Below are 26,388 nucleotides of genomic sequence, written 5' to 3'. Positions count from 1 at the left end.
TTCAACAACCTTCAGTGATTGGTTTTGCTCTTACTTGGGCTTTGTCTTCACCTCAGCTCTGATACCATGTTAAATTATGGTATGTTCTATGCTTAGAGCAGTTTACTTATTTTCTTCTTATTAGCCACTATTTAGCAATCACATAAATATAAAGTAAAGTGCAGATAGAACATTAAAAGATCGACAGAAAACAAGCCAGGATAAGAGACACCAGATGTGGCGGCTAGCCAGAGACAAACCCCAATGCGGGGAAACCCTTTGATCAAATCTTCTTTTATCTTCAATAATTCAGCAGAGAGAGAGATAGTACAATATCACTAATCAATGATTTACAAGAACAATAATGAAACCCTTGAACAATAATAGCGAAAGGGATTAATCAACTCCCAAAATGTCCTCAAGACAACCTAGGAGAACTCGGTCTCCAACAGAAGTAGTGGCAGCCCAAAACAATCAAAGTAAGATGGTCAAAACAACAGTGAATGCTACAACATATTGCAGCCAACCCCAACTAGTCAACGCTGTCATAAATGTGCCCTCAAACAGTTAACACAAACTTGTTCAGCTCTTTGGCTAGCCTAGGAGACGCTGCCCACACAAGGCCACTGTCAATGGAGGCAATATGTTGGTCAATGTAGGCCTAAACCACTTGCCGCACCTTCCTGCGTCCTTGCTGCCCTAACTTCGTCCTCCTCCAATGCTACCCTAGCTGTGTCCTCTTTCCCACGTGAGATCTGCGTCCTCCTTCCTTCGTATACCCAAGAGACAAGGAAGAGATGAGTTGAGATAATGACTCAACCTCTCCTCTATTTATATGCAACGCTGGGCAAGAGTGCCACACACTTAACAACTGGCCAACCTTGACAATTTGTTAAGTAATTACAAATAAATTCATATCTCCATAAATACTTGTCGGAATGGGATGATCTTTAGATCAATCCTACACCTTTCGACAAGAGGAATCTAGGAAAAAATCAGTTGCCATAAATGAGGTGACCCACATGGAGTTTGGCCCTAGTTGCCAATTTTAACAGATCCGCACCAACAATTCGAGTATATGTTTAGCCTAGATTTCATGCTAGAACTGCAACCTCATCTGAGATCTCCTCTGCTCCATCTATTCGAGATTTGCACTAGCAATTCGAGTATCTGTTTAGCCCAGAACTTGCCTCATGGCTACGTCCTCATCGAAGTTACTACTGCTGCATATAGCCTAGGTTATGACTGCGGCTTCCTCTTGATCACTGCGGTTACCCTCTCCATGACTGCGGCTTCATACTTGACTGCGGCCTTATCTCCAAGTAAGTTCTGTTCTCTCCTTTTGCGGATACCCAACAGGGTATTTATAGTGGTTGTATGCATATATTCAAGCCGACATATGCTTGTGAACAGATGTGTCTCTTTTCCCAAGCTGACGTCACTTCTATTTATTTATTTAATTCATATTTTGAGTTGACATGAACTTCCTTTTATTGTTTGCGCGTGCAAAATTCTTGTGCTTGTTCTTGAGGCTTTGATCTTGGTCTTGGAGGGCTGCTACACTTGTTGAAGACTTGTATACATTTACATGGACTCATGACATGACTCTTTGACATAGAAATAAATCCTAAAGACATCAAGAAGAAGTCTTTCACCTAGTGGCACTTCTTGCTCATGAAACCCATGTAGCAAGATTACAAAAATAATTTATTCTCTTTTATTACATCAAATACAAAGATCATGTCATTATGAAGACCGAACTTAGTTACACTTTCTTCAACACTCCCTCTTAATTAGGGAGGTATTCATAATGGTACTTGGTTATTCTCAATCTGAAGAATTTCTCATAAGAAAAATTGGATTTGCAATCCATTTGTTATAGCATCATTTCAACCAACATTGTTTTCATCTAGCAAGGCCTTGACTAACAGCTCTATCACAATATACAATGTTGGCGAGACCAATGATTGATAGACATGCATCATCATTGTCTCTCTTAGGGTCATACCCACTTGGGTGTTCTCTGAGTATGCCCTACTAGGACTATTCTCATCTTGGGTTCCCAACCCTAAAAAATATCGGTCCTCTTGGCCACTCTTGTCTTGGATGCCTTACCACATCCTCAAAGAGTGTCGGATGCCCAATGATTACACAATCCTCCTTTCTTTCTTCCAAACTGAACACAAGAATGTCGTGTCTAACTCTCCCTCTTAACCAGGGACGAGTTCCAAGTTTCTCTTTACTCAGAAACTTGCTCGAGTTCCTTTACTCATAGGAACCTCCTAGAGCTCCCTCTTACACAGGGACTCTATCATCAATACTTTATAGGGTCTTCTAGTTGACTGATGATCCACGATCTTGATGTCATCAATTTCTTCACGTGTAGGGTTCAACCATCCATCACTTTCCTCCGTCATGTCATTCCTTCTTTCCCGGAAAGTGTCCTCCTTGGCTTTACATCTGGGGCTTCCTTCATAAGCTCATCTGTCTCCACTTTTCTTTAACAATGATTGCTCTGGATCACATAGTTGTGACATCCTTCACAACTCTCATTTCCATGATCCTACACACATACCCAGACTTTTCCAAGAGGTCAGACACCAAAAACAAATCACATATTACCTTTTGGTGATGGCCTTCTTTCAGTGACATCTTCTTGTAGGCATCAATCATCCTGCATCTATGTTGACACATCTCCCAATGATATCTGTTGTCAAGGGTCCTCATATTTTCAAACTTCCATCAAATTCTACTCATCATTCTAGGAGGTTTCCTGGTCAAGTCTTCTTGATCCTCTGGATGTTGACTGCCTTCGTCATGGTTGCATGTCTCATGATCTCTTTCATACTCATGTCTTTTATTCCCATGAACCCTCATAGTTCTTCAATGGTCATCAACTACCTCATACTACATTATGAGGACATGTTATATTGATTTCATCTAGTCTGACTTTCTGCATTCTTTCAGAGGGGGAGATCTTTTTCTTCTTGATCATGCTTGATCCATTTTATCTGCAACCACAGAACATGACATCACAATATCAAATACAAATACAATTATAATCATACATACCTTATTTTTCTTTAGGTATCTTTCAACAACTTACTTGATTGGATGGTTCTTCAATCCCTTGATCTGCTTCATTATTCATGTCATTGAACCACTATCTCATGAGATCCAAGAGTTAGAATTTCTTCTAAAACATTTACTGCCTTTCTGGACTTGGAGATCCTCCGCTGAAATCTCTATCAGAGAACCTTCATGATCTAGTATATCCCCATCTAGCAAATGTTTCCTCTAACCTGGATGAACTCTTCCTCTCTTGCAATGTACAACGAGATTCCCAAGAGCTATGTTCTTCATGATTTCGTAGGAGCTCTTACTTCCATGATGCCATGATGCATCTTCTTACTATATTCATATCTGCAAGGACTTCTAATCAGATCCCTTTGAGAGGGACACCATCTCATTTATCATGGAGATCTTATACTCCCTCTTTCTCTGATCCTTTCTTCAACTTTCTCCATCCTTTCGGCGATATGAGCTTCTCTTCCATAGTACTGTTTTGTCTTATCAACCCTTTACTTATCTGCACTTATACTTGACCTATTAGCTTGCCTTTCTCTATCTGACATAGGGAACAAAGACTGCTGATTGAGGTAACTTTCTTGTTTATGGACACTTCTCACCTTGCTTATTAATGATGATCATCTACTCATCATGTTTCTAGATCTCTTAATTGAGACTTCTTGAAGATGTTCCTTTATTCCTTCTGTACTTTATTTCAAAGAGTATGTCCTCTAGTACTTCTTGAATTCTACCTATGTCTCCTTTCTTGTTTCATAGAACCCTACTAGTTCTTATGACTTCAAAGGAGACCTTGATGTTTTGACTTCTCTAAGGGTAGTGACAATCCTCCTTATTCTATGCAAGAACCTTTGACGACCCATACAACATATAGATCTTCTTGCAATGAAGTCATTTAAAAAATAATTAATGAAAAATTGTTAATTTTAGGTATGTTCTATGCTAGAGCACTTTATTTAAATTTTCACAGTTAGCAATCACATCAACATTAAGATAAACTGCAGATAGAACATAAATATAAATCGCAGAAGACATGCCAAGACAAGAGGACACAAGATGTGGCGCTAGCCAGGGACAAACCCCACAATCTGTGGGGAAACCCTTTGATCAAATCTTCTTTTATCTTCAAAGTTCAGCAGAGAAAGAGAGAGAGAGATAGTACATTTACAACAGAAGTCAACCCTTTGACTTATGATATCTACAGAGATCAGTTGAAGACATATTGCTTCAACTGATTCTCTAAGGTGACTTCTTCACCTATCATAGTGCTGCACCTTGTCCATTTGCTGCACCTTACCGTGTAGCACCATCATGCTGCATCATACAATGCTGCCCATACACCATGCTGTCCATGCATCATGTTGTCCATGATCTCATACATCATGCTGTCCATTCATCATGTAGCTCCTGGCTAATGTGCATCATCATCATTATGCTGCCCCTGCTTGTATGAATCATTGTCATCATGCTGCCAGTGCATCATCGTCATCATGCTGCCCTGTGCATCATCACGCTGCAACACTATAACACTGTCATCAGCCTTAGCTGCTTGCTATGGCTTGCAACCTAGCAAAGCAGCTAGGCTATAGTTCCGAAATCCTCCATGCAGTCTCAAACTACACAGTCATGTTGTCATCTACAACAATCCATTTTCATTTCAGAGCTCTTTATAAGAGTATCAAGGTAACATGCCTGCGGTTCTGGTTCCCTACTGCCCACGAATATCTGCGTATTGTGTGTGTATATAAATTGACTACGTGTATATATATATGTTGCCTGAGTGTGAAAGCTGAGCGTGTAAATATCTTCTCTATTGCTGTGTATATATATGTTGCCATCGTATATATATATATCTGCGTTGTTTGCCTGCATATATAAATATATTGCAGCGTTGTATCATAGCCTGCGTATAACGTATCTATTGACTGTATATGATGACTGCCCAGCGTATCCATGTTTGTAGCTTATATACATGACTGCCCAGTGTATCCATGACTGCACATCGTATACATGATTGTAGCTACACCTCAGGACTGCGGGATTATGACTGTGGTTGACTGCGTCCTTTTATTATTGCGTCCACCATTTATGTTACAGCATGTAAGTTCCTTAAGAACAGTGTATATATATACTGCAGTCCATAATATTTCTACAGCGTGAAGCATATATATATATATATATATTGCGTTCCATAATATTTCTACAGCGTGAAGCGTATATATATATTGCGTTCCCAGCATATGGCTGCGTGTCACCATTATCTGTGTGTAAGATACTCTATGAATTGCGCTTTGACAACAGCGTATATAATCCTTTATGAACAACGTATATGATCCTCTATGTACAACGATATAAAGGCATCCATTGACTTCGTTTAGGGCTGCTTAGAACAATGTATAAGTTCATGACTGCGTTCTCCGTTAGGGCATCATACTAGGCCGACGTAATCTAGTGTGTATCTCCTACAAAAACCCAAGACGTCGAGAGGAGAGCTTCTTGAGCCTACGTAAGAGCTGGTTGGCTTGATAATAACTACGTAATCAAAATAAATTCATATCTCCATAAATACTTATCGGAATGGGATGATCTTTAGATCAATCCTACACCTCTCGACGAGAGGGATCCAATAAAAATATCAGTTGCCATAAATAAGCTGACCCACATCGAGTTTTGGCCCTAGTTGCCAATTTAACAAAAATACTTATTTGAGATGTGAAGATAAAATCTTCACCTTGATCAGGTTGGAGTAGGTGTGTTGATGCTTCATTTGGTTGAGATCTGTAATAGGCAGACCGCCTTCCTTCCCTTCGAGCCATCTTCATTAATACATCAACAAACTTCTGATATAATTGGGTAGAACGCAACATCGACTTGTGATTGCAAGTGTGTTACCATTGATATCCAAAAACCCTTGCTATTGTAAATTGCTTCCTAGGGTTTCAAGAAGGTGTAGGCTTCAATTTTAAGATCCTCCGGGCTACCTTGATCTTGAGGCAATTAGATGATGATTACTTGAGACAAAGTCTCTTGCTGATATAGACAGTAACCCTTGTTACTGTTGTTGTAGGCTGATCCTTTGATCTAGGGTTTAGATCTTTCTTGCTTTGATGCTCTGCTTCAAAACTTGATCCCTGCATGTCTCTTTTTTGCCCTTTTTCTTGACTGCTGAACCAATTCCTCTGATACCATGTTGAAGAATCTAGGGCATGCATAATTAGATTGATTCTTCGATACATGATAACAATTTGTGAAGTGTTTAAACAATTTATCTTTAATGTTCTCTTTATTATTAGTGTGTAAATGTTATCTTCATCAAACTGCTATCAATGACAAAAGAGACAAGAACACAAGTGTTTGGCTTTCTGCCAGGGCCAAAACCTCTCCTTCTTGGAGAGGAAAACCCATGCGTAAATTCTTCTTATAGAGATTCCATTGACGAATACCAAGACCATGACCCTTGACACTATCTGCCTCTCCACTACCAAGCCATCAATCCTCTTCATCACTGCTACTGGGATCATCATCCTTGCCGTATCTATGCCTCACTGAGATCTTCATTGATGTTGTCATCATGATTGCTTCTTGAGATTGCCATAGAGGTGATTTAGGCTCCTTCATTGAGATCATTACTGTGAACTTGATTCTCACCCTTGATCAATACACCGAGGGCTTCATTGCTACTTGGATCATTATTGTACCCTAGCTTGAACCATCATCATGTTGACTATGAGTAGTAGAGAATGTATTCCATGAAAAATATGCCGAGATAGTGATAGCGACAATATTGAGATTCTCCTTAAGCCGAGACAATGAGACTAAAGCTATACGAAAACTGAAAGGATTCTGAGATTCTTTCCATCTCTCTCTCTCACACACACACACACACATATATATACCTTGAATGTCATGAAATAGGTTCACCAAGATGTGATGACATTCTTTCATGCACTGTGATACTCCATTAGGCCGAATATGTTTAGCCCAAACTTCATGCCAGAACTGCAACCTCATTCGAGATCTCCTCTGCTCCATCTATTCGAGATTCTGCACCAGCAAGTCGAGTATATGTTTAGCCCAGACTTCATGCCAGAATTGCAACCTCATCCGAGATCTCCTCTGCTCCATCTATCCGAGATCTGCACCAGCAATTCGAGTATCTGTTTTGCCCAGAACTTGCCTCATGGCTACGTCCTCATCAAAGTTACTACTGCTCCATATAGCCTAGGTTATGACTGCGGCTTCCTCTTGATCACTGCAGTTACCCTCTACTGTGGCTCCTCCCCCCGAGTACATTTTCATACTTGACTGTGGCTTCACCTTTGACTGTGACCTCCACCCTTGACTGTGGCCTTCTCTCCAAGCGAGTTTTGTTCTCTCCTTTTGCGGATACCCAACAGGGTATTTATAGTGGTTGTGTGCATATATTCAAGCCGACATATGCTTCTGAACCGATGTGTCTCTTCTCCCAAGCCGACATCACTTCTTTTTATTTATTTAATTCATATTTTGAGCCGACATGAACTTCCTTTTATTGTTTTCCCTTGCAGACTTCTTGTGCTTGTTCTTAAGGCTTTGATCTTGGTCTTGGAGGGCTGCTACACTTGTCGAAGACCTGTAGACATTTACATGGACTCATGACATGACTTTTTGACATAGAAATAAATCCTAAAGATATCAAGAAGAAGTCTTTCACCTAGTGGCACTTCTTGCTCATGAAACCCATGTGGCAAGATTACAAAAATAATTTATTCGCTTTTATTACATCAATTACAAAGATCATGTCATTATGAAGACTGAACCTAGTTACACTTCAACACAAAGCGAGGAGCATAAATTTTATGTGGATGATGAGAAAGGAGAAATCCATGTAATTTATTTTTGAACTAGGCACTAGTAAAAGACGACAAATTCAGAGTAAGGGAATCACTGATATGCTTTGGACCCGAATTTCCTTTTTGAGACCGTATCTCCGTATGCCTGAACAAGCCGAGTAGGTAAAAGCCCCAAGGCAATTCCAAATCAAGCTTTGTGAGGATCGAGACCCTTTTCTAGAGATAGTTTAAAAGGCATACGACGGTCAGTGAGCACTTGTTCACCTGTAACAGAGGCATCTAGATTATCATCATTTGAGAGCAAAATTTATCAAATCATTTTCAATTGACGGAGGATTGCTGCTGGTCACAGGTTTATGTATTGATTGTTACTCTCCATCAAATTTTTCTAAGTTGAGGCTGCCTGTGCTTAAAAGTTAACATCTTATGCACCGTATATCAATGATGCTATTTGATGAACTTGATGACATGGTGTTGTATTACTAACATTGTTTTCGCTAAATGTTGCATGCTTGATTCTATATGCTGCTGAGATACTTCCAAAGCATTGTAATCATTGTGTAAGAAGGATTAGTTGTTGGTATCACACTTAAGTCTTATAGTTGTTGATTGTTGAAGTGGTAGTCTATGGTTGTTGTTGTAAGCAAATAGGGTCTGTATGCTAGAATAGGCTCTGTAAGGGTTGCATCGTTGACTAAGCAAGAGAATATGTCTGAGTATGAAATGTTGTAAGTGACTCAATAACCCTGTAATGTGTTGGTCTTGTGGCATTAGTATAGGTTCATCACAAGTAAAGTTGGAACTCTCTTTAAGCAAATGTCAAGTGTGTTAGGTTTGGGACCATGATGTAAATTCTGAGTTTGTTTGGTAGTGTGCATAATGTCATTTGGTCATGAAGTCGGTTGTCTTTCTTGCTGTACATAAGGGTTGGTTGTCCAACCATTGCTGAGTTGAGTGAAGGTCTATGTATAAATCAACTTGATGTATTTGTTATTTTTCAGCTAAAACATGGATCAAACCTTCATAAACTCTCTTAATAAACTAGCAACAACAAACATTAGACCTTTCTCAAGAGGGGTCTATGCCATTCTTCAGAGAAAACAACCAAAGGATGTGTAAAAGGGGCAAGAAATAGGGCACAATTTTTGCACTTGGGACAGATTTGAAGCACATGAGGGTCACATGGAAGGTCCTTTTCAAACTAGATGAACTAGATGCAGTCATTTCCGAAGTGAACTAGTTAGAAGGGAAGAAACTCATTTGGGCTGTAAGACCAACTATGCTTGCTCTTATACAACCCAAGTTCTTGGAGGAATCTTGTGAAGGGGTTAGACTTCTAGTTACATCTTCTCTCAGTCACATCATGAAACTGACTGCACCTATAGCTCCTTACAATGATGATGTTATGAGGAGAGTCTTCGAGCTGATGGTAGAAAGTTTGCGAGATTAGGATAACAGTGACGGGCTTATGTTTGGGAAGAATCTTATGGTTCTAAAAATTATGGCCTTGGCTAGGACTTACGAAGTCATGTTTGATCTTGAGTGTCATGATCATATTCTGCAGATGTTTCGATGCTTCTTTAGCATTAGGAAACATCATCCTGACACAATCATAGCACACATGCAGTCCATCTTGTCATCATGTATGAGAGGTTGTGGTGCCATTTGTCCGGAGTTGCAGTCCCAATTGCTGCCCGTTTGGAGGAGAGAACAGTTGGTCTCACTTGTTGCTTATGAACTAGCCAAGAGGTTGGTTGCGCAAAATAGTGGGCTGTTCAGGAGGTAGTTGACTAGGGAGGAGCTGCTCACGTGTGGGGGATCATGCAGTAGGAATGAGCTTAGGAGGAAGGAACTTTGCTTCATTTATACGGGACCTTGGGGACTTGATCACTCGTGCTTGAGTGACACCGAGGAGATGACAGAGGTAGAGCACGTGGATATTCCTTTTGACCTTTAGGGCGAGGATTCTTCTTTGGACGAGTCCATGGGTTCATATGAGGATGCCTTTGAAGAGCATGAGTCATGTAGAGTCGTGGACAACAAACCGGATTTATATGATGAGCAGACAGTGGACCCTATGGGAAACATTCAAGATGATGAGTTACCAGTGGTGATTCAACATGAGCAACATATGGTGGAGCATGAGTCAGCTGAGGAGGATGAGGGGCACAGTATGCATGATGAGCCTTTTGGGAAACGCCAGTTGGAGGTTCATATTGAGCCCGTAATGGGTGAGGTTGAGCAGCCACCCTTGGGGTCAGCCATTGATGAGGAGCAGACAAATGTACAAACCACTAGCAGAGTGCCAGTATTTGCAGACGCTTGTCTTTAGGAGGCGTTGGAGGTTAACAGGGTAGTTTTGCAGGTGATGAGTAGACCAGAGGAGTATGGAGCTTTTAGACAGATGCGCGAGGGTCTTCTAAAGATGGTGGTGCACCCATCTTTGGGCCTACCCACTTATGAGGTGCTGATAGGTGCAGTGGCAGCCAACATAGCTACAATGTTTCCAGGCAACAACCCTCTCCAGGAGTACATAGACAGGGCGTGCAACACAGTTTGGCCACTCGTACCCATTGTAGGGAGAGAGGTAGGGTTCTCTCAGTGGATATTGTCGATTGACCAGGTAGAGCAACATGAGTTGAGTGTGGACCAACATCAACATAGTAGACTTGTTCCTTACACCGAAGTCCATGCATTAGATTGGCGAGAGATCATGAGCTGGTATCCTTTTGATGGAGTATCAACCTTAGTCTGGGGCACAGTACAATAGGGGCGCTTAGATGAGGGTGTTACTACATGTTTTAGTGGGCAGTGGGATGTGGACCGATAGTTCATCAGTGTTTCAATAGCACTAGCCCAACATCAACAGAGTGAGGTTGACCTCGGCCTATGCCAGAGGCGGGATTGGAGAGAGTTGATGAGTTGGTATTCGCTTTATGGAGCAACAACTATAGTCGGAGATAGAGCACAATCTGAGCCATGGGACTTGGGCGATGATTGGCCATGGTGGCATTGGGATCCAGGAGGATTGGTTGATGATAGGTACAGTCAGAGATCAATTTGGGATCCGGGCATTGAGGGGTCCATTCATGATGGGTTGACATAGAGGCAGAGCATCACCCAGTGGTTCGTATGGGATCTGGGCATTGGGTCTCAGTTGTGTTGGGCCACCAGAATGGTCCACAGGTTTGGATTGCTTGAGGGCAAGCAATCTTGGGGTAGGAGGATTTGTAATGTTCCTTTTTCTAGTGTTCCTTATGACATGGTTAGGATGGACTTTCAGAGTTGGGGGCAGACAGGTCACAGGTGTAGGCTGATGTCATCAGCGGGCCCAGGTGCTTTTGGAGGGGCTTTAAGGAGTTTCTGAGGTCCGATGGCATTCGCTTGGTATACGCCATCATTAACACTGTTTTCCTTTCGTTCCGGTGCATTTTGACAACTTTAAGAAAATAGACTTATTATTGGACTTGACTCAATTAATTACGCTTAAGGTGGCATTTTGAGAGGAATACTTGACAGAACACCTTAGTGTAATAGCTCGTTGGAACCGGAATGAGAAGATTTGTATGATGGGATGGTTAGATGTGAGTTTCAGTGACCTGAGGAGACATGGTTGCCAATTTACCCATTTCCCGCATTAAAAATAATATTTTAATTAAAATAAAAGAGGGAAAAGTGCTCCATAATTAAAATAATAATAACATAAGAGGTTGTAGAGGAGGCCATTGGATGACATCTTGGATTTGTATTTTCTTCTTGTGGAGATGTTTGAGAACCCAGTTCTCTACTTCAGCAGTAGCCTCAGGACGGAAACCCTCGAGTGATTTAGAGAGATTGGGCGAGCACCCATCTCCCCTTGGTGAATTTATCCAGAATTCATAGAAGAGTTGAATTGAGGCTTCTGTGATCCATAATAGTTATAAGTAGAACTTCGACGTAAATCACATAAAGAAAGACATTTGTCGACGCGTTTCGAACCAACTAGTGTGGTTCATCGTCAGGACAAGTTGAAGAAACAGATCCAGCTTTGCATGTTAAATAGTCTAAGCAGAGCCTCCAATGGCTATCTTGACCAACGACTAATTTTGACTTAGGGACCGGAGTCAAAAAGTCAAATTGATAATTTAATGGGAGTTAGTTATCATCGGTTACCATACCTTAAAATATATAAATGAAATAATTATAGATGGTGTTTACGTTATTAGTTAGTTAAAAGGTAACATTAAAAATTGTAAATTATATGGGAATTAGTTAGATCAAAGACCTAACTTTTATAAATATATTTATCTATTTAATTTTAACCTTCTAGTAATATATAGTTATTATAACTAACTATCATCCTAAAATTACCTTATATATTTAATTTTAACCTTCTAGTAATATATAGTTATTATAACTAACTATCATCCTAAAATTACCTATATATATATATATATAATTTTAGATGGTGTTTACGTTATTAGTTAGTTAAAAGGTATAATTTAATACTTAAAAAATGTAAATTAAATGGGAATTAGTTAGATTAAAGACCTAATATATATATCAAAATATATATAAGGTATGATAGTTAGTTATAATTACTAGAAGGTTAAAAATAGATAATATATATATATATATAAATATATATAAATGAAATAATTCTAGATGGTGATTACGTTATTAGTTGGTTAAAAGGTATAATTTAATACTTAAAAATCGTAAATTAAATGGAAATTTAGTTAGATTAAAGACCTAACTATATATATATATATATATATATATATATAAGGTAATTTTAGGAAGATAGTTAGTTATAATAACTATATATTACTAATAAGTTAAAATTAGATGGATAAATAACTAAAAGATACATAAAAATGAATAAAATTTAATTAAGAACGTAGAATAAATAAATAAATCCAAAAATAAATAAATAAATAAATAAATTAATAGACCTTAAAAAAATAAAAAAATAATTAATTAATTATAATAATAATAATATATAATAGTTACGATTATATTCATTAATATCTATCAGGAAGAAATAAATAAATAGAAAGAGCGACCTAACATAAAAGGAAGGAGAAGGACTGGAAAAAGTCCAAAACACGAAGGATAAACCCTAACAAAAGCAAAGAAGATGAAAGGGGGGGGGGAGAGGGAGGAAGAGAAAGACTAGGACGAAAGGGCAGGGATCCAACATCTATTGATCTTCCAGCCGTCATCTCTATTGAGATTGTTAGGCCTTCTTTCAATCTCAATAGCTTCCCTGAATTTACGATGATGGAACTGAGCAACTTTGGCAACAACCTTGGCCTCCTCTATACAAGCCTAATGCTTGGTCTTTTCTACATGTTCTGCTAACGCTGAAGACTTGGATCTCCCATGTCCTAGGTCGGCTGCATGTTCGCTGATCCTCTGATGGACGGAGCGCCCTGTTTCCCCAATATAGGGGGTCCCACAAGAACAAGGGATCAAGTAGACACCCTTCATGTCCTTAGGGTTAATGGGATCTTTCATAGAAGAGCTTAGCAGGGGCAGTTTAGTTCAGTTTTGGTGGAGGGCCAGGGCAGCATTGGAGCAAATTCTTGAGGCCAGTTCTATCTCAGCTATATCAGTTGTTTTGACATGTAAAACCCCAGTTTATATATTATAAATAAAGTTGAGATTTCCTTCTGCTCATTATCGTTATTTGCATGTTCTATGTTGTTAAATTTTACATGGCAATCTTCTGTTTATGAATGGAAATTTTATCTGAAGTATTTCTGAGTTAGAATTTCAAGAAAACACCAAATTGTTCCATTTGGGACATTACAGATTCACCCCCCTTTCAGTATTTCCAACATGGATTTCTTCATTAACTATGTAGAAGGTGTCACTGTCAATATGCTTGTTGCTCACTGACCTGAATCCAAATGATCCTTTGTTTTTTGGAATTGTACTTACTGGTCATTCAACTTCATAAGTAAGAATAATAGTAACTTTCAAATAGTTCTTTTGTAAGTTTACTAGTTAAATTGCATAGTAAATGGGTGCATTTTCGGTAGAAGCCAACATCTTCATCAAGTTTGCCACATGGAGTATCAAAATTTTTGATTTTCATCCTTGTGAGCATTGTGGAAATTTTCTCATCTTTCTCACCTTGTCTTTGACAAGGGAGGGATAATATCAGTGACTGATAGTTAGACTAGAGTTTCGAAGTCCATATCAATCAAACATGTACAAGTGAGCTTGAACCAGAGTTAGAACTGTAGAGAGAGCTAGAGTGAGATCCATAAGCGTGATTCAGTTTGTGGTCTTTCTGAAACCACTATTAGTAGAAGACTTACAGCTTTTGCTAGACAACATTTTTGTGGTAATCTTCAAACCACCACTTGAGAGCATTTCCAGTTAGCAAAATTAGAGATGTTTCAAGAACCGCTAAGCCTTAGAAGCCGAGATCTAGAGTTTGTGGTCATCTTCAAATCACCATTTGCGAGCACTTCCAATCATTAGAAAGACAACAACTTCTAGCTCAATTGGGAAATGTTCCAGGAACTGTTGAAGTTTAAAGCTTAGTTCCAGAGTTGGTGGTTAGCCTTAAACTACTATTTAGTAGAAGACTTTGGCTTATGCTAGCCATTTGGTTTGTGGGATTCCTTAAACCACTAGATTTAGAGAGCACATTCAGCCATTGGCAGCTGTCCTCATCTCTCCACTTTGATTCATAAGAAGTTAAGAACCCCTTTTAGATAAGGGGGTGGGGATGCTCGACACTTAATTCGTCAGGGTTAATGTAAGGAATATGGACAGTCATTGGGAGTCTAAGAAACCTTGGAAGATATATCCAACAGTCATAAACAATGTATTTATGTGTATCATTTCAATGAAAAATGCATTATCTTTTGCACTGATGCAGTCCAACATAAATATTTGAAGACATTGATGAGTTAGAAGTTAGACATGAGAATTATTTAATAAGCAGAAAATTCTGGCATAAGTTAATGTTTTATTCTTTACTCTTTTTCAGATGCTTTAGGATTTAATACAATTTTTTCCAACTTGATTATTTTGTCTCATAAATGCCACCCTTATGTTGAAATGGTTGTTTATTGAAGTTTTAAGAAATGCTTCATTTGAAAATTGATTATATGTTTATAGAGAGAGACACTTACACACTTTGCTGGTGAGGTTAAGAGCTCAAATGTAACTCTTTGCCTATTAGGCACCCATGTTCTCACAATGACTTGGAAGGTTAAATCCATAATCCCATTTTCTATTCTCTGTGGTTAAATCCATAATCGTAAATCAGAATAATGTTGTTTGCAGAAGCCTTTTAGATAGACTTGACTGAGTGGCAGCATTAGGTTTTATATTCTAATCACGTTTATCCAAGGAATGGCATCACTGTGTTTAATAATTTAAACATTTTAGATTTTATTTGTATCTTGTTTGGTTTCTAGACTGATGGTTGTCTCTTTTTTCTGAAATGTTGCCTGGTAGGCATAAAAAGGATGTCTCCTGCTCAAACAGGGATCTTACAGTCTTTTGTTTGTTCTAAATTTTGATATCAGTTGTCTTCAATGAGAATTTCCTAAGGGGCGGTACCTGAAATTAAATAAAATGAGTTAAACACAAGAGCTACTATTGAAAGTGTTGTTTTCTGTGATGAGTATCTTCCTATGATTAATTATGGCTTCTCACAACTGCTGGACACTGAAATGACTTTGTGCACTGATTTTTACTTAGCTTTGCTGGTGAAGAGTTCAATTGGGCAGAGTCTGAATGGCACAGTATCAAGAAGAGTATGAGGACATGGGAGATGACGATGATATGGGTGATTTTGATGATGACGTTGACGATTTTTTCCATGGCCGTGGCAGGGGAGATCCTATTGAGACAGACTCAGATGAGGATGTTGATGTGGTCAGTGTTTTATCTCATTTTGATTAAATGAAGTGTTTAATTCAGAGTCTAGATGTGACATGAAATTACTAGGTATATTGTAGAATCAGTTGTGTAAGTAGTTTAAATGCAAATTCTAGACTTTAGGCTTTTAGTTGATATGCTGGGTTTGTAATTATCTTTTGAATTTTCATGGAACTCAGTAGATTATTTTTGCTGCAGTTGAGGAAGTACTCAGATACTACAGCTTTACAAGCTCGGCATGGAAAGGACATTCAGGGCATCCCATGGGAAAGATTGCATTTCACGAGGGAAAGCTATCGTGAAACCAGATTACAGCAGTATAAGAATTATGAAAATCTAAATAGGCCTCATGATGAGTTGGATAAGGTGACCATGTTCTCATGATGATATGGCCTTACTCAATCTGAACCTTTTATCTTTTATGTTTTGTGAATTTGTTATCTTTGAGGACATGGCTTCTTCTGTGTCTGGATTCTGAACTTATTTACTGTAATTGATCTTAACCTCTATATTTTATCTAGAAGAAAATAAAATAGTGTCACGGGTTTGCCACATATTACTTTCCTGCTCAGAGTTGAGCTTATTTTGTTCTACAACAGGAATGCCAAGAATTCAGGAAGGATGGAAAATTTTATGATTTCCACTACAACACGAGATCTGTGAAGTCAACATTTGTGCATTTTCAGGTCAGTTGTTATTTGCTTTGTCAGGATTATTATACTTTTTAATGTCATTCTTTGAATAACAGGTCCAGAAGAAATGGCTACATATAGACATGATAATATTTGTTTGTTAGACTTCTTTTCTACTGACATGGATGCTTTAAGGCTATTGGCACCTAAACAAACTGTATTTTATAACTAGAAATTGGATTTTTGCAGCATATAAAAGATACTGATGTATCTGTCAACTGTACTGAGCACTACTTTTCCTAAACATCAGAATTTTCTTATATAAATAACTGCAAACATTGACATTCTTTGAGGGTACACAATGCACATGTTTAAGGAGCAGCTTAGATATTACCAATCTTACAAAGTGAACACTGGGTCTGTTTTATCAGTTAAACAGTTACATCTTTTATTTTTTGCTTTTCAGAGTTGCGTTTTCACACTCCTACAACTAAATATGACTGTTTGTACTTCCTCATGCCATTGACCTGCTCTTTCGGTCATTTGTGGACATCAATAAATTTATCTTCATATCTTATCTTAAATGTACAAAATATGATTAAAGATTATTACTACTTATAAGGTTCCATGTTAAGAGTGATGGTTTTGGAAATTTTGTTTTACAAGAAAGAAGCCAAAAATATTTTAGTCTCTACAGGATAACACTAGCATCAAATCTTTTATATTCGCTGTGTGCAATTCTTTTTGGTCTATGTCAAATCACTTCTTTTCTCTGATGTTGATGATAAAAACTTAAAAGTGTCTTCTTAAGTGATTTTTGATCTTTTCCTTTATGTCTACATCTTTTCTTTCTGCATCCTTTGATGGCCAATTTTCTCTTTTCCTGTTTACAGAAAGCAATTTTCTCTTTTCCTGTTTACAGGAAGCTATGATTGTTCCTTTTTATTCTCTCTATCATTTTCTTTGGCTTATGCAGCAGAAATGAAGGGTCCCAGTCTGTTTCAAGGTCCCCTGGCTCCTATGCCCCAGCCCTTTTTACATGGTATTCATTTTCTTTGATTTATTTCATATGAATCTGTGTGAGATTGCTTACAAGTCTTTAGCCCGTGCCTTTTGTGGAGCATTACTAACAATTTGTCACTAGAGGTCAGCACTGTCAACTGTGAGTCTGTATCTTTGTTTGATTGCTATGAATTGTAGAAAAAAGAAAGTGGGGAGGTAGGGGCTTAAATACACTGATATAAATGATAATTCCTCGCTAAACTTTGTAATGATTGTTAGACAATATCTGATTATAAACCTTAAATTCATAAGCTATTCTAATGTGAGGGTCATTCATCAGAAGGGTGGTGTTTCTCTTTACAGCTTAGAATTGATCTTATGGGATACTAAAATAACAAGTATCTAATCACAAAACCATATAAAAGGGTTATCCAATTCAGATATTAAAAGAGAAGTAACAATTCCCCGCTGGAACTTGCATTTAGCCTTATGCAGCCATAAACTTGTTTGGAACTCTGGTGAAACTCATTGCTTATTCATGTTTTTTTCTCTCATTAACATATTTCACAATGAAATCAATTTAATTTTATGTTCAGTTGAGGAATCTGGTTTGGGCTACCTCAAAGCATGATGTGTACCTGATGAGTAACTACTCAGTTATGCATTGGAGTTCATTAAAGCGAAAGAGCACTGAAGTGCTCAATGTTGCTGGACCATTGACACCTTCTCGAGAGGTCTGCTGTATATTTTTTATTTCTGGAGTACTCTTTAAATTAGAAATGAGTGTCAATGGCTTGTTTGTTCTGTTTCGTTTTGATCTATTATTGATTGGTAGTCTAGAAAAGCTGATGGTGCGGCATATCTTATTGCAGGTAGAGAAAAATCCTTGGGCAATACAGCATGGTCTTGGGAGAATCCAAATCAGTACAATGTGTGTCATGGATAATCTTTTGGTTGCTGGTGGATTTGAGGGAGAATTGGTTGCCAAGGTATGAAATATGTGCCTTCTGTTTGGTTTGCCATGTGGACCATGCTAACATTGCCTATGCCATTCACTTTTTAATAGTTATTTTCTACTTTCTAAAATTCTTTCTTACTTTCTAGAGATATTTTCTGCTCAATTATTTCAGTTTTGGAAGAATTAATATCCTTGATTGATTTTTCCATTCCTTTTCTTGATCATTTGCACTTGCATGGCAGAGCTCTTTTTATTTTGATTTTGGAGGACGTATATCCTGTAAGACTGATGAAAATTGCTTGCAAGAAATTCATATTTTAATTGTTTGTCATAATTAATAGCTGTTATTTATTTTAAAACACACTTTTAATTGATCTCTTGTGATTGTACGTGAGAATTCTTGCTGTTGTGAGTTTGGGGCAGTATATGTCATGGTATTGGTAAAGAGGGATTGCAATCAATATCAGACATCTTATATTATATATTATCTAGTATTGATCTATGATTTTTTGTTTGTGAAGATATTTACCTAATTTCTTACCTTGCAAAGATTTAAGAGAATGCTAACAATATGTGAGTTGTTTGGTTTTAAAATATTGCTTCTAGAACCTGGATAGCCATGGAGTATCCTACTGTGCAAAGGTCACTCGTGATGAGAATGCCATCACCAATGCCATTGAGATCTATGATAGTGCAAGGTAAACCAAAAGTAGGCTGTGTTGTCCAATTATTTATTTTTCTGTAGATCGAGCCTGTAAATAATGCCCTTTTTAACTGCATATTTGATGTTTAACAGTGGTACAAAGCAGTTGATGACCTCAAATAATGATTCAGTTGTCCGGATTTTTGATACTGAAACATTTTCCGTCCTTGGGCGACATTTCTATCCTTGGGCTGTGAATGTATGTATTTCATTATTGTAAAGCTTGGTTATGTCGTTCAGAATATTTGATAGACTGAAAGTGAAATTGAGGTATCCACTGGGGAATTTCATCATTGCAAATGTTGTTAGAGAACATTAGCATTTCTGGATCTGGTCTTTTAGAAGGTTATTGAAAAGATAAGTTTGTTTTTGGTTTATTCACAGCACACTTCTGTTAGTCCGGATAAAAAGCTTGTTGTGGTTGTTGGAGACAACGTTGATGGGTTGCTTGTAGATCACCAGACAGGGAAGGTATATGAACTGAGATTCATCTGCTGTTAGTGATTACTTGCAAAACGTTTTTCTTTTAATTGTTATAGAGCCACAGTAGGTAACAATCTTGAGATTCTTTTGGGTGCAAACTTTATTTATAATGAGTACTTTTACTTTAAGATTATCAGAGGAGATTGCTGAACTTCAAATTGCCTTTGTTTCTGGAACCAAATAGAACTTAAAGTAGATTTATCCATGTTTTCAACCGATTGTACAGTCTTAACTCTTGACCACTTATCTCTTTCTGGGCTTTTCAGTAAGCAATTTAAGATGTTCACTAGACATTGGGATACTAGCAAGATTGTTTCTAAGTTTCTCTCGATATTCTCAAAGAAAGGCCTTCTGAAAGACCAAATAAGTGGTATTAAAGTGAACAAGATAATTAATATTCATTTTTCTTCCCAACAATTAAAGTAGTAGAAGCAGGACAGTAAATTGGAGAAGAAGAAAGAACATCTGACCCCCCGAAAGGGTATGTTGTGGAATTTTCAAGGGAGAGTCTACTTGTTGAGGAAATGCGCGGTAGTAAAGTGAAGTTTAGAGGTGAAAGTCCCATCTAGCAATGCAAAAGAGAGCTCTGGTTTGGATTTAGAGTCAAACCTCTAGATTTAGGCATTGAGAGATTCAAAGGGTGAGGGGTTATGTAATAAGTGTGTTCATAGATTTTGGACCTTACAAACAAGATATATTCTTATCATAATGAGAAGACATTCTTTTTGACAACACCATTGCAGTGCTATAATGCTTGATGATCAAGATGCAGTGGAATCTCGAGTGCATAGTTTTGAGAGCAATGGCATAGACATTCATCCACTCGTACCCATTTACTTTAAGAATACAAATTTTAAACTCTTTATGTTCTTAACATTAATGGCCTGTAACTTACACTATGCTTGGTGTAGGAGAATTTTGCAAGTAATTTGAAAGTTGCATTGTATGAGTTTGTACTAATAGAAAAGTAAGTCTTAGGACTTAAACATATCTGATAAAATTTATTTGGTAAATTAATAGGGTTTAAGCCTTAAAGGGAATTTTGGAAAGAGTGAATATATTCAACTTTATTTAAGGTCAGAAGGTAAATTTGTAATCCTTTTCCATAGTAACGGCATTATCAATTGCATTGTTAGAGTGGACACTTTTAGTAGTGTTGTCGCCCAAGATGTACACCTAAACGTCTGTAATATTCCAAATGCAAAAATTTGGGGTTTTCTTGAAATTTTAACTCATAAATACTTCAGATAAAATTTCCATTCATAAACAGAAGATTGCCATGTAAAATTTAACAATAAAGTGCTGCAACTCAACAATATGATGGACAGAAATAAGAGGAACAAAATAATCTCAGCTTTTATTATAATAGGTAATCTGGGGTTTACATGCTGCTACAACCAAATAGCTGAGATGAAAAGCTGGCCTCCAAGATAATCTGCTGCACTGCACTGACCCTCCAAACTGAACTGAAATGCCACTGCTAAGCTCTCCTGTGAATTTTGGATGAATTCACCAAGGGGAGATGGGTACTCACCCAATCTCACTAAATCACCCGAGGGTTTTCGTCCTGGGGCTACCAATGAAGTAGAGAACCAGGTCCTCCAACCTCTCACATAAGAAGAAAGATCAAATCCAAGATGTCCTCTACTTTTTTCCTCCTCTTTTTATAGATATGATGAACCCATATAGAAGCTCCTATTTTATTATTATTTTCATCATTGAGCACATTTCCTTAATTAAAATATTCTTTTTGATGTGGGAAAATGGTAAATTGGCCACCATGCCTTCTCAGACCACTGAAAATCACTTATATCCCATCCTGTAGATCTTCTCATTCTGGTTCCAACGATTTATTATACTAAGGTGTTTTGTCAAGTATTCCTCCTGAAATGCCACCTCAAGCGTAAGTAAATGAGTTAGGTCCATTAATAACTCTATTTTTTGAAAGTTGTCAGAATGCAACAGAATGAAAGGCAAACTGTGCGGATGATGGAATATACCAAGCGAATGCCATCGGACCTCATAAAAACTCCTCAAAACCCCTCCAAAGGCACTTGGCCCCATTGATGATGCCAACCTGTACCTGTGACCTGTCTGCTCCCAACTCTGAAAGTCCATCCTAACCATGCCATGAGGAACACCAGAAAAAGGAACATCACAAATCCTCTGCCCCAAGATTGCTTGCCCTTAAGCAATCCATATCTGTCAGCAAATCTGGCAGTCACGTGCAACTAAGAATCAATACCTGGATCCCATACAAACCACTGGGTGATGCCATACCTTCGTGCCACCCAACCCAGAATGGATCCCTTAATGCTTGGATCCCAAACTAAACTCTGAATTGACGTGCCATCAATAGATCCTCCTAGATCCCAATACCACCATGGCCACTCATCACTGCCTCTATCCCATGGCTCTAGTCGTGCTGTGTCTCCAGCTATGGCCGCTGCTCCCTCAACTGAATACCAACTTATCACCCCTCTCCAATCCAACCCTCGACATAGACTAAGGTCAATCTCACCACGCTGAAGCTGTGCTGAAATAGTGATGAGCAGCCAACCTATATCCTGCTGCCAATTGGAGCATATAATACTCCTCAGATCTAAAGGCTCCTGTAGTACAATGCTCCTGACTAAAAAGGATACTCCATCAATAGGACACCAACTCATGATCTCTCACCAATCTAATGTATGGACACCTGTGCAAGGAATACGTCTACAAGGCTGATACTAGTCCATGCTCAAGTTGTGATGCTCTACTCGATCAACCCAAAAAATCTGTCCAAGGAAACCTGCCCCTCTCTCCATAATAGGCAAAAGTGGGCAAGATGTGCTACAAGCCTTGTCTATGTACTCCTGGAGAGGGCTGTGCCTTGGAAATATTGCAACTCTATTGGCTGCCACTGCACCTATTTGAACCTCATCAATGGGCAAGCCCAAAGATGGATGCACCACCATCTCCAGAAAATCCTCTCTCATCTGTCTGAAAACTCCATGACCCTCCAGTCGACTAACCTCCTACAAAACTATCCTATCAGCCTCCAACACCTCCCGAGGACAAGTGTCTGCAAACACTGCCACCGTGCTACCTGTTTGTACATCTGTGTGCTCCTCATCAATGGTTGATCCCAAGGGTGGCTTCTCATCCATCATGGCCTCAATATGAACCTCCAGCTAACTCTCCCCAAAAGGCTCATCATGCATATTGTGCACATCATTCTCCTCAGTTGACTCATGCTCCACCCTATGCTGCTCATGTTGAATCGTCACTGGTGACTCATCATCCTGAACGTCTCCCATAGGGTCCATTCACTGCTCACCATACACACTAGAATGTAAATCTAGCCTGCTGCCGACAACTCCACATGACTGCTCATGCTCCCCAGAGGCATCCTCGTGTGATCCCATGGACTCATCTAAGAAGAGTCCTCATCCTCAAAGACAAAAGGAATATCCTCCTGCTCTACCTCTGCGATCTCCTCTGTATCCCTCAAGAATGAGTGGTTAGTTCCCCAAGGTTCCTTGCAAATGAAGCAAAGACCCTTCCTCCTCAACTCATTCTTGTTGCATGGTTGGTCACCATAAATCCACTGCAACTCCTCTTGTGTCAACCGTTTCCTGAACAAAATGTTCTACTCAACTAACCTTTTGACTAGTTCATAAGCAGCAGGTTAAACCAATTGTTCCTCCCTCCAAATGGCCAACAACTTAGACTGCAACCTCCTACAAATGGCATCATGGCCTCCCATACATGAGGACAACATGGATTGCATATGTGTTATGACTGTATCAGGATGATATTTCCTAGTGCTGAAGAAGCATTGGAATATCTGCAGGATCAAATCATCACATTCTAGCTCAAACATAAGGTCATAAGACCTGACCAAGGCCATGCATTCTAGAATCTCTAGCCGCCCTCACTGTTATCCAAATCTTGAAAGTTCTCCACTATCAGTGTGAAGACTCTCTTCATAATGTCATCACTGTCAGGAGGTATAGGCGTGGGCAGCATCATGATACTACTAAGACAAGAGGCAACTGGAAGTTTGACTCCTATACAAGGATGCTCCAAAAATTTGTGTTGTATGAGAACAAGCATGGCTGGTTTTAGAGCCCAAATTAAGTGTTTACCATCTGATTGATGCACCTCAGAAAGGAGTGAAGTAAGGTTTTCTAGCTTGAGAAGGGCCTTTGTTGTAACCCCCATGCATCTCAAATCTTTTCCAAGTTTAAAGATTTTGTGTCCCAACTCATGCTCTTTTTGTTGCTGCTCTTGCTATAGCAAAGTGAGTATCCCCTTGGAAAGGGATCTGTTAATTTCTGCTGCAAATTTATCAAGGGATTTTATGAAGGTTTCATCCATGTTTTTCTGAATGATGATGGCAGCGCAAGACTTTGACTTATACAAGCAGGACCGATAACTCTTCATGATTAAATGACTAATACATGCTCAACAATACAATGGTTATGACAAAAACTACAACAGTATAATTTTGTCCTCTCAAACATCCACAATGGCTCAACGTGGACATACCCCCTAACAAAGACAACAATACTGTTTCTTCCCTCGTTGCATAGGTATATGTATTTGTTCTCCATTTAGCTATACCAACGCTTAATATTCTTTCAACTACAGTGTTCTTTTGTCTAAGGCAACAAATTTACGGTAGTAGTATCATACACTACTCAACTTAGCAAGACATGATTCTCATAGGTATTAATGCAATCATCAAACACTACGTCTTAGTTTGGGACTTCAAACAATTACAATGCAAAGGTCTCTTTTAAAGTCTTGAGGCTCTTGACACCATACAATTTTTGATAAGACACTAGCTGTCAAATAAAATATGCAATGACATAGAACCTGGTAAAATGCTTTAGGCTTGGAATGCCAAGAAGATGACTCAGCCCCCTTGTCAATTAGGCTGCCCCGATTTGCACAATAAACATTGAATTCACGAACTGGTCTCTCTATTTAGGGATCACTGTGGCCTTAGTTGTTAACCCAATGCTTGATATCTGTAGTTGATGTGAATACGACAACCTCGATGACAAATTTCTGTCATCTGGCTTTGCTACAGGACTCCTTTGATATCCAGTGCTACTTAGACAACGACAACATATATTTCTTCAGTGATTCTATTGTAGGATGAAACTTGCAACATAGTTCGATCATTGGATTGCTTGTAACATAATCAGATCATAGGATACGCACAGTCCTGAATAGTGACACACCAAATCGAGTGACACACCAAATCGCCTTACACATGCACAAATCCTTCAACACCTAACCTCTGGTCCCATGCGCTGGAAACTTGCTCAACCATATGATTCGCTTGCATCACGTATATTCTAGTAAAATGAGTGCGGGTATCCACATTTCGATTCCACTCTCGGCTTCGATCCAAATTGATCTTGGAGCCAACTTCCTGATCCTACATCAATCACTGTTTCTGGAGTGGCAATTGCACGTGGTTCGTTGACCCCAGTTGTGGCCTTTCTCCATAGAAATCCCTAGCTCCAAATTATAGCAATTCGACCCCCAACTCTGGCTTTTGGACCCACACTTATAAGTTCAGTCCTTTCCATTCACTTTAGATCGCAAAATGTTTCCTTAGTCGGCCATCCTGACTAAATTTCTTGATTTTATTTCCAGCTCATATACGGTCTCTTTAAGCTACAATAAACTATGGGGCCCAATGGAGTTTTTGAGACATTGTGTATGTGTGATAAATTACACCAAGAAATGGCACTCGGTCCTCATTCTGAAATGAAATCCATGCCCCAATCAAAGTAACTGAACCCTTGAGAATTAGGATAATAAACCATGACCCAAACAAATTGATAATCGAAATGCTCTGCCAATAGTTGCGGCGATTATTCTGGTTTCTTCTCGGATTCTAAGGAAAATGGGCTTGCGGCTTCCAGATTGAGTTTAATTCGGCTCCAGTTGGAAAGAACTTGGCCCCTATAAGAAAATGACACTTGCATAATTGTGGTCTGTAATGAATCAAAGATCACGCATGGGAACACACACTTAGAAATAAATTGATTTCTGTCTCAGATGGATTCTGCTTCAGGGGCTAAGGAACACGACCTTCATGAACTTGACCCTTCAAACCTTCGACACTTGGAAATTTTGATGCGGCCCCTCTTAACCTTCTAGTTTGGCATTTGAATTTTAATATGGCCTCTTTCAAAATAATGACTCGGCTCCTTTTTTAATAATCAGGGCCTTCTCAAAATAATTTATAACACTTTGCTTTCAATCCCTTTTCTCCATGATTGTTTAATAACACTTGCTTTCAATCCCTTTATGAAACCTTAAGCTTTGTAAATATGTCGAATGATTATTAATCAGTCGACAAAATAAAAGAAAATTTGACTAGCATTTAGTGGCAGAAATTTTGTAGAATTTTTGGCGAAATTCATTTTCTCATCAAAATTATGGCTCCAGTGAATTGTTAAAGAAACCCTCAGTTTGGCAAGAACACTAGCTTTGATACCACTATAATATTCTGTTGTAGTGGCTATAACCACCCTCCAAAATTTTGCCTCAACTTTGTTTTGGAGCCTCCCTACCAACTTTTCTCAACACCTTGTCTTGCTTCGTCAAGTACACAAGCCTCAGTGTTTTCCTTGTACAAATGCAGCCTGTCGATCACAGCGCGATGGATTCCCCTCACAGGCTGATGAAGTATAAAACTCAGTAATAAACAGAATTATGTAAAATATCTTATTAATAATTGAATGATGTTTACATTTTTGTGAGAGGCCCAGGCTATATATCGCCTTAGGTGCCTCTTGGTGAGATCATGCCCTTTTG

The 26,388-nt window shown here is 38.7% G+C and overlaps 1 protein-coding gene across 13 annotated transcripts in view; it reads left to right on the top strand.

Moving 5' to 3' along the window:
- LOC149155338 (putative WD repeat-containing protein C2A9.03) overlaps positions 1–26,388 on the top strand; it is a 188,522-nt gene that overhangs the window by 72,439 nt on the left and 89,695 nt on the right. For 11 of the 13 annotated variants that reach the window (XM_089445376.1, XM_089445367.1, XM_089445370.1 and 8 more), the window contains 8 exons: positions 15,606–15,782; positions 15,984–16,151; positions 16,385–16,471; positions 18,016–18,153; positions 18,292–18,408; positions 18,984–19,075; positions 19,174–19,279; positions 19,465–19,551. In XM_089445376.1, coding sequence (XP_089301502.1) covers positions 15,642–15,782; positions 15,984–16,151; positions 16,385–16,471; positions 18,016–18,153; positions 18,292–18,408; positions 18,984–19,075; positions 19,174–19,279; positions 19,465–19,551 — 936 coding nt within the window. In that variant the 5' untranslated portion in view covers positions 15,606–15,641. Of the gene's footprint in view, positions 1–15,601; positions 15,783–15,983; positions 16,152–16,384; positions 16,472–18,015; positions 18,154–18,291; positions 18,409–18,983; positions 19,076–19,173; positions 19,280–19,464; positions 19,552–26,388 lie in introns of all 13 variants that reach the window. The other 2 variants (XM_089445378.1, XM_089445373.1) reach the window with 1 other exon arrangement.

This window comes from Pinus tabuliformis, chromosome 9 (assembly GCF_031772625.1).
Source record: "Pinus tabuliformis cultivar Carrire ecotype Pingquan chromosome 9, CPIR1, whole genome shotgun sequence".
In the NCBI taxonomy this organism is placed as follows: domain Eukaryota; kingdom Viridiplantae; phylum Streptophyta; class Pinopsida; order Pinales; family Pinaceae; genus Pinus; species Pinus tabuliformis.
The sequence above is the reverse complement of the archived record's forward strand: the minus strand, read 5'-3'. Positions and strand labels throughout refer to the sequence as shown.